The sequence below is a fragment of the Mesitornis unicolor genome, unplaced genomic scaffold, assembly GCF_000695765.1.
Source record: "Mesitornis unicolor isolate BGI_N332 unplaced genomic scaffold, ASM69576v1 scaffold35168, whole genome shotgun sequence".
Lineage (NCBI taxonomy): Eukaryota > Metazoa > Chordata > Aves > Mesitornithiformes > Mesitornithidae > Mesitornis > Mesitornis unicolor.
This window is the reverse complement of record NW_010201823.1, coordinates 8,869-18,317: the sequence shown is the minus strand read 5'-3', so window position 1 is coordinate 18,317 and position 9,449 is coordinate 8,869. Positions and strand designations below refer to the sequence as shown.

The 9,449-nt window shown below is 40.1% G+C and overlaps 1 protein-coding gene across 1 annotated transcript in view; it reads left to right on the top strand.

The window, feature by feature from the left end:
- GRAMD3 (GRAM domain containing 3) overlaps positions 1-9,238 on the top strand; it is a gene marked incomplete at its 5' end in the record, with an annotated part of 12,048 nt that extends 2,810 nt beyond the window's left edge. The window contains 5 exons of the mRNA XM_010190221.1: positions 1,146-1,268; positions 1,450-1,537; positions 1,974-2,075; positions 5,576-5,669; positions 9,197-9,238. Of these exons, the coding sequence (XP_010188523.1) occupies positions 1,146-1,268; positions 1,450-1,537; positions 1,974-2,075; positions 5,576-5,669; positions 9,197-9,238 (449 nt within the window). The remainder of the gene's footprint in view (positions 1-1,145; positions 1,269-1,449; positions 1,538-1,973; positions 2,076-5,575; positions 5,670-9,196) is intronic.
- Positions 9,239-9,449: the final 211 nt, after the last annotated feature.

Below are 9,449 nucleotides of genomic sequence, written 5' to 3'. Positions count from 1 at the left end.
GAATGCTGTGTAGAAACTCTGCATATAAGTTCATAAGTACAGCTGAACTTGTTTTATGTAGCACATGCTGAATATTATTAGCAAAATCAAGGGTATTATTCTGGTGTACAGCTAATATATATTAATGTGCTGTTATACTGTTGTTATTCCAGGTTTCATGTTGAATATGAAAGAATTTGTATAATAAGAAACTTTTACCATTACCTTTAAATGAAATACTAGAATTTTCTTTTAATAGCAGTTTTCTGTCACATTAGTTTTAATTAGCTCTTCTTTCCTCTGTGTCTTTTCTTCAGTGCTATAACTTGGGGCTATTTGCTTTCATTAGTCTATGGTAGTTACTGTGTGTGTATTTTTAATTGTTTGGTGGTGTTTGTGAAGCAGTAACTAAACTGTGGTGACATAACTTGCCACGTGAATGCTTCTGAAAAATTATTTAACTTGCTGTCTTACTTTCTTATGGCTAGTAATTACTTCAAACCTTTAAATTTTCCTTTCCACAAGTGAAAAAACAATATCCAGTTAAAGAATCACCCTAGGAAAAGGAATTGATGCGTGGGGATAACACATCTGTCACTTGTGATTCTGAATCTTGTGCATCATTAGAGCAGTCCAGGGTGTGCAACTAAGGCACGAACGAAACTGAATGTGACTGGATTTTTCTATCCCATCTTTCTCAAGACATCATATGCATTTAAAAAATTGTCAGGAAAGAGAGCTATAATCTCCTTTTTAAAGTAATAGTGCAATATCTCTATATGATGATGTTATTAAAGTCATTTGGAATCATTCTAGCATGTTCAGTCCTTCTCATAGACTGCTTTTGTGTCTCTATAATTTTCTGATTGGAAATTCAGTGATAACCTTCAAAGTTTGCACAGGCTGCCATCTTTCAAAGGATCTGGAAATGTAAATGCAGCATACATCATCCTCTTCCTGTCCAGGTGCTGCTTTGTATTTTATGATGATGTGGAATTACTATGCAAACTTATTTTAGATTACTAAGCTAACTGGTACTTTCTATCCAAGTGCAGAAGTGTACCTTTTAAAATCATCCTCTTCCCCTACTCCTTGACTAACTTAAGCTACCAACAGCTTCCTTTGACTTCATATTTCAGCTTTATTAAAAATTTTACTTTTGGCAGATTATCGTGGTGTTGAGACACAGACTCACTTGAAAGTTTCCAGGACTGATGCAAAGTCCATCTGTTCAGATGCACACAGTAAACATGGACCTGAAGGAAAAGCCCGAAACAGTCCTCGAAATGGTAAGGAGTCAAGTGTAGATCTTCAGCTGGAGTTAGCTGAGGTACATTTGCATAGTTCTGACAGTTGACATAATTTGGAATATGTCTTTCTTGTTTATCCTTCTGTTTATATTATCTGTTGCATGCTTCAAAACACTATGTACTTTGATCAAATAACGCCTTTGGGGTTTTTTTCTCGCAGGCCATTCTGAAGCCTTCAGGTTCTTCCACAAAGTGAAGTCCCAGAAACTTGTATCTCTGAACCATGTACTTATATTTTACGCAATTCTGTAAGTTAGCAATTAATACCAAGATTGTAAAATTACTAGGATTTGCTTATGTTTACATAGATGAATATAATCTAAGCTTCACTTGATAAAAAGGAAATTATTGGGAATTGTGGCCTTTACACTTTCCAGAAGTAGAAGTGCTGAGGCAGGCTTATAGGCCTTTCACTTAAGCAAAGAGTCTTTTGGTTCAGGAAATGTTAAAACAGTTTAACTACTTGCAGGTTCATTTTACATGTCACTTAGCAAAGCCATACTCAAGGCTGAGATTTTAATAAATGTCTGAATGCCACTGATGGGTGTTCCTGAAGTGTTTCTAAGAATGATATCTTTGTTACTTGTACATTTTGAAAAATAATTTAAATAGCTTTTAACATTAAATTTGTTAGGTACCTCTAACGTTTCCATTAAGTGATGTACTTTATTTTCTCTCTTACAGTGTTTGTATATTAATATTTTCTACCTTCTACATGAGATACAAAATCAGTGTCCTGGAGGAACGTCTTACTTCCATCACATCCTTTGATTCACATATTAAGGAGTAAGATATATTCTGTAAATTTTTGGGGTTTTAGAATCTTTTTCCATTATCTGTCAAGCTCACCTATTTCCTTCAGAAACAACTGTGATACTGTAGTGCCCTTGCTGTACTTTAATGTTCTGTAGTTCTTGCATCTAGCTTCATCTCACAACTTTCTGCTTAAGACTTCTAGCACAAACTTGATACATCATGGTGTACTACTATCTTGAGAATGTCTTAGACAGCTGTGAGTAACTTCAGTGTATAATACCGAAGTGAACTGTTCCTTTCCAGAGCAAGGATTCTGTGGAAAAGGGCTTCTGTCTTCAGTCTAATGTCTTCAGTCTTAATGTCATTTGATTACCCTAAAATCATTGAATCATTAAGGTTGGAAAAGACCTTTAAGATCATCAAGTCCAACCATCAGCCCAGCACCACCATGCCCACTGAACCATGTCCTGAAGTGCCAAATCCACATGCTGCTTGAACACCTCTACCACCTCCCTGGGCAGCCTGTTCCAGTGCTTGACCACTCTTTTAGTAAAGAAATGTTTCCTAATATTCAATCTAAACCTCCCCAGGTGCAACTTGAGGCCATTTCCTCTTGTCCCATCACTAGTTACATGGAAGAAGGGACCAACACCTACCTTGCTACAACCTCTTTTCAGGTAGTTGTTAACGTCTCTGCTGAGTCTCCTCCAAACTGAACAGTCCCAGCTCCCTCAGCTGCTCCTCATAAGACTTGTTCTCCAGATCCTTCACCAGCTTCACTGCCCTTCTCTAGACATGCTCCAGTGCCTCAATATCCGTCTTTTAGTGAGGGGCCCAAAACTGAACACAGGATTTGAAGTGCAGCATCACCAACACTGAGTACAGGGGCATGATCATCTCCCTACTCCTGCTGGCCACACTATTTCTGATACAAGCCAGGATGCTGTTGGCTTTCTTGGTCACCTGAGCACATTGCTGGTTCATGTTCAGTTGCTGTCAACCAGCACCCCCAGGTCCTTTTCTGCCTGACAGCTTTCCAGCCACTCTTCCCAAAACCTGTAGCACTGCATGGGATTGTTGAGACCAAGTGCAGAACCTGGCACTTGGCCTTGTTAAACCTCATACAATTGGCCACAGCCCATCAATCCAACCTATCCAGGTCCCTCTGCAAAGCCATCCTACCCTTGAGCAGATCAACACTCCCTCCCAACTTAGTTTCATCTGCAAATTTACTGAGGGAGCACTCAGTCCCCTCATCCAGATCATTGGTAAAGATGTAAAACAGGACTGGCGCCAAAAGTAAGCCCTGGGGGACAGCACTTATGACTGACCGCCAACTGGATTTAGTTCCATTCACTGGAACACTCTGTGCTCAGCCATCCAGCCAGTTTTTGACCCAGCGAAGAGTAAACCTGTCTAAGCTATGAGCAACCAGCTTCTCTAGGAGAATGTAGTGGGAGACTGTGTCAAAGGCCTTTCTAAAGTCCAGGTGCTCTACATCCACAGCCATTCCCTCATGCACTGGATGGGTCACCTGATCACAGAAGGAGATCAGGTTGGTCAGGCAGGACCTGCCTTTCATGAACCCATGCTGGCTTGGTCTGATTGTCCTGCTTGTGCCATGTGAGTGTACTCAAGACAAACCGCTCCATAATCTCTCCCAGTACTGAGGTCAGGCTGACAGCCCTGTGGTTCCCCAGATCCTCCTTCTGACCCCTTCTTGTAGATGGGTGTCACACTGACAAGCTTCCAGTCATCTGGGACCTCCCCAGTTAGTCAGGACTGCTGATAAATGATGGAGAGTGGTTTTGCAAGCTCTTCTGCCAGCTCCCTCAGTACTCTCAGGTGGATCCCATCTGGCCCCAAAGACGTCTTGTGGGTGTCCAGGTAGCACAGCAGCTGTTAATTGCTTCCTCCTGGACTACAGGGAGTTTCTTCTGCTCTCTGTTCCTTGCAGCTCAAGGGGCTGAATACCTTGGGGATGGCTGGTCTGACTATTAAAGACTGAGGCAAAGAAGGCATTAAGTACCTCAGCTTTTTCCTTATCTTTGATGGCAATGATGACAGAAGGTACTTCATAATCTTCAGATTAATACATCTGACCTGCTTATGTAATGTTTTCTAAAGCTTTGGGTTGCTTCTGTCTTTAGAAACTGGTATCTTGTCTTGCTAAAATAAAATTGAAAAAATAAATTTAAAAGAAAGCTCACACCACAAAAGCAAACCAAAGCAAACAAAAAAATACCCAGTCATACTAAGTGAAGGTTCTTTGTGTATTTGAAGAGAAAATATGAAAAGAGGCCATAGATCCACTGATAGTTCCATTCTGTAGCTAGAGTCACTATGTCATCTGCCTCTGAACTCTTTTTTTAATTTATTTTTAATCTCCATGTTGCAAGGATAGGAAATATGCAGACATCAAATGGAGATGCAGCGCAAGGGTATACACCATAACAGTATGCCACTGTAAGTTGTATCAGCTTCCTACTTCTCTCTTGGGACAGAACGCAGTTAACTGGATACTGATGAGAATACCAATCAGTTTATTCAGCATTAAGTTTTGCATTAACTTGTTTTGCCTTCTTAAAACTGATTTTTTTTTCTGAGCTGCTCTGAAAAACATGACTTCAAAAGTAATTTGTAAATCTCACTGCAAGACCTACAGCCACATGCAGCATGAGTGGGAATGCTGACAGCTGGAAAAGCACCACTTGAAAAACAGGAGGGAAGTAAAATTCAAGCCAGAGCTGTAACCAGGCTGGGTGGAACTGTCTGCACAGTGTTTTAAACCTGTTACAAGTTCTTTAATAAGGCTGCTTTTTGATTCAACTTTCTTTGACCCATCCATGATAAACAGGTCACAGTGACAATGCACTTGTGGTCAATTGAACAATGACTGTGCTGCTTAGGGTCCAACTGTTCCCAGCTGCCTTCTCTGAAAGGCAATAGGACTTGTATGCTGTGACAGAAGACACAGCTAGGTTCTTGATAAAAAAGGAATGGGAAGGAAATGTTCCTTTATCTTAAACAGGCCTGTTTTTATAATTTACTAATGATGCAAGGAAAGGGGTAAACCTTCCTCTAACAGTAGGCAACATCAAAAGCCATTTTGTGACTTTTAGCACGTTTCGATTAGCAGGATGATTAGTTCCTCTTCTGAAGCACTTTTACATGTGAAAGTTCTGTTTTCTGTTGCTCTGATCTCAAACAGTACAAGATACAGGATGATTCAATGTGTACTTCTACAGTGTCAAGGTGTTGGACCTTTTGATTTCCTCCAAGTCACAGGATGTGGAACTTATGCAACTTTTCAACTTTATTTCAAGTGGAAATTGCTTTTAAGCTCTCCAAGCTTCTGTAGAATGAGCCCACATAAAGAATGTTGTCAAAAGTGCAGAAGTGACTTAGGCCTTTGTTTCTGTAAGCAAGTACAGTTTACAATGTCACCATTGTATTCCCATCTACACATATCTTTCAATTCTGTTGTCCTCTTTTTCACTTCTGTCACACTTCTTCATTCTATTTCACAGACATCCAGTGCACCAAGATTTGGGATCTCACCTGCAAATTAATGCTGATGCCCTTTGTGATGAGTTAACTGCTAATCTTATAAAATTGGAAAAGGTAATTTCCTATGACATAATGCAAATGCTGATACACCAATCAGGTTCTTGCTGAATTTCTATCTTCTTGTTACTTTGAAAAGTGTCAAGTTACCCCCAGATTTGATACCAGAAGCTGGAATGTCTTCTTGTTTTCATAGACAAGGGACTGTCTTTTTTGGTCTATAAATTAGCTCAAGTACAAGAATTGGTATGTGCAAATATTTTGCCTTGAGCTGAGGCTTACTACTAGAAATAGTAACAAACTAGACACTTCAGGTGTGGTTATTGTATGTAATGATCTCAGGTTTTTTTTTTTCTATCAAGGGTAAGGATTCTGATCTTAACCTTTATTACTATTTGATGAAATTTTATGTCTGGGGTTTTTGTTTGAGTTTTGTTTTTTTGATTAAGAAAAACAGTGCTGGGTTTCATATGTAATTAGCCTTTTCATATGAAATGGCTAGAACCTGCCTGTTTCACTTTAGCACAAGTGCTGCTGCGTCAGTTGTATAATTCCCTATACCTGACCTTCACTCTTTACTATTATCTAATTGCAAAACTAAATGCACTTACTGACTTAAATTGGAAATTATGCAAAACAAGAGTGTGTATGCAGACCTTATTTCCACATTAGGTGTTGTGGTGGACTAACCTTGGCCAGCAGTTAGATGCCTACCTAGCTGCTCTTTCACTCCCCTTTCCTAGCAGGGCAAGGGGAGAAAATAGGATAAGAAAGCTTGTGGGTCAAGATAAAAGTCAGGGAGATTTACAGTTACCATCACAGGCAAAAAAGACTCAACTTGGGAAAAATCAATTTAATATAGTGCCAGCTACATTAGATTTGGGTAGTGAGAAACAAGGAGAAGAGATAGACCAATACCTTTCCTCCCCGCTGTCCCAGGTTCAACTTCACTCCTTCACTCCCAACTCCTCACCCCACTCCCTGGCCCCCAAGTGGAGCTGGTGGGGGGATTAGCAGTGAGTACAAAAGAATTTTCTCTCTGCTTCTCTTTTCTTCCCCCATTTCCCACTGCTGCAGCATGGGCTTCTCCAAGGGTTTAATTTCTCCAGGAAATAACTGCCTGCTCTGGTATAGGCTCTCCCTGGGCTGCCTTGTGGACATCTCTGCCATAAAGAACCTCCTCCCACTTTTCTTTCTCAGACTTTGGTGTTTCTTCTGTTGTTTCTCACCCTCTTAGTCTGCTCCCCTCTCTCTTTGGTGTTTTCCCCCTTTCTTAAATACATTTCACAGAGGCTGCACTACCATCTTGGCAGAGGGTTCAGCTGTGCCCTGCAGTGTGTCCACTGCAGGCTGCCAGAACGACAGTGCCCAGTACAGGGCAACCCCTGACCTCTTCCCACAGCAGCTGCCCTTGCAGCCCCCTGTCATGCCCCTGCCCCCAAACCTTGACAACTGCACCCAGTACAGGAGTATGAAGTGTTATGTACTGGGAACACATACACTGGCCAAACATGAAAAAAGTATTAATGGAGTGAAAACAAAGTTACTTGAATTCCTACATACTTAAGTTACATGCAGTATTTTTGCCTCTGTTTCTAAAATTGAGTGCCAAGGTCTTTCAGCACATTTTTTTTTTCCCCCCAAACCAAGTTTCTCAAATATCATTATAGCTAGGATTATGTAATATCACTGCTTAGCTGTGTGGCATAGGTTTTACAAAGACTACCAAAGAGAGGTTTCTCCACCCTCCTGGCTGTGGAAGTCTAGAGTAATGCTAGCATAACCCCTCTGTATGCTCTGGATAATAACAATGTGAATGAAAAGGGGAAAATGCTTACCAGATGATGACCAGATAGAATCTTTAGCCAAGTTAGGACATTTAAGATGTTACTGCTTTCCAGCTGTCTGAGATAGGCTACCAATATGGTTCATAGAAGACCTTAATTTCAGTGAGAAGCTAGCCAGCCAGCCCTTTGCAGCAGAGCTAGTCACTTTACCACTCCCTTATATAGTCTGCTTGGACATGCAGTAAAAGGCAGCTGGATGGTCGGATCATTTAGCTATTCTGAGAGAAGTGACCCTCTGTCCTGAATTAGAGTCTTAAGTCACGTGCTTTTTTTCAGTGCCTACAGTATTGAACCTTTGAAGTCTTACATTTTGTGTTTGCCAAATACTCAAGACACAATCAACTGCTGTGCATACAAGCTAAATGTATATTGCCTGTAGCTGCGTGCCACGTTCCAGTCCTTTCTAATCTAGATGAGCAATGTTTAGAACAGGATGTTTGACTCTACTCTTCTACTCCAAAACTGGTAGAAATCTTTATGTTCTCTGAACAAAGTTACCGCAGTTGCTTAACTGTTTCATATGCCTTAGTGAAAAGTGCCAGTGATTTGCTGCAGCTGGCTTCAGCAGCAAAGGTAGCATAAAAATTCCATTGTAGCTTGTCATGTGTCCCCTCACCTCCTGTGTGACTGTAGCATTGTAAACTAAAGCACAAAAATTATCTAGTTTAAAAGCTAAAAACTGCTCTCTAGTTAAAAAATGTTCATTGCAAGAATATGTTACAATGACTTTTCCAGTGTGACGTGATTTTTGAAAGCTCTGCTTCATGCTTGGAGCCAAATAATTATTATGACTTAGCAGAATTTTACTTTGGCATTTAAGTTTATTTAACACTTAAAAAATTTCATTACCAAATGTTGCTCATTCCCTTACTCTACTGTAGCTTGTGAAAAGATCCTGTGTATGCATTAAGGGACTTGTATAAAATTAGATGCTTCTTACTGTTTTCCTTTCCCCAGAATGCCCCTTTTGAAAAAGGTGTGCATCTGGCTTAGAATTCGTGAGGTTGGATTAAGAAGTGATATTCTTGAACAGGAAGTACCATGGCTCCTCAAAGTCTGAAAGAAGCTGTGACTACACCTGCTGTAGTGAGTGACTGCTAGTTACTAAGATACAGAGAATACATGTGCCAGGGGATGTGATCTACTATAGTCCCCACTCACTGATTTGAGGACAAGCAAGCGACAGCTGGATAAAAAAGCTGTGCACAAAAGGGGTGTGCAAATCATCTTTGAGTATACGACTGGCTGGCATTCCCTTCAGTGTAACTAAAGGAAGATAACCCACAATCAGTAAACTAAATCTGGGAAATGGGACGTCTGTTAATGGTTAGAAGACCTTATTTTGCTGCACTCGTGTCATAGCTGTCTGTGTAGGTGAAGCCATTACAAAACTGTTTGAATTATCCACTTAAACCTAAGAGCTGCAGCTTTGAGTTTTAGTTTGATCAAGTTCAAAATAATTTAGTTTCTTTCTTGTACCTTTTTTTCTAGCTCTAGTTTTTTTTCTATCTTATTTACTCATCCCTAATGAAGGAGAGAAGCTATTGGAGAAAACTGCAGGCAATACTCATAATAGGAAAGCTAGGTGTGCTGCTGGCTGATTGTATCCAGATGTTTCCTTGGTATGAATAGTTGTGACAAAATTAACATGCACACAGAGGGCATATTGAAAGTATGTCTTGAATTGTTTTTAAATGCAGTATAACGCTTCCTGCCTCCTGTTTTTCTTTTTCTAAGATACAGAACAACTTACAAAAACTACTGGAAGACGGTGAATAAAACATAGATGTTCTCGGACTGCTTCAGACCTCATTCTTCTCTCTTGACAAGCAATTCCAAAGCAGCTCTGCTGGCCAGAGTTCAAACTTCTTTATCTTCAGTCCAAGCCAAGCTTAAACTACTGTAAAGGTCATGTAATAATGCAGAAAGTCAGTTTATTCTTGTTTTTGAAAACCTACATGTATATGTTTTGAAAATAAGGGGATTTTTC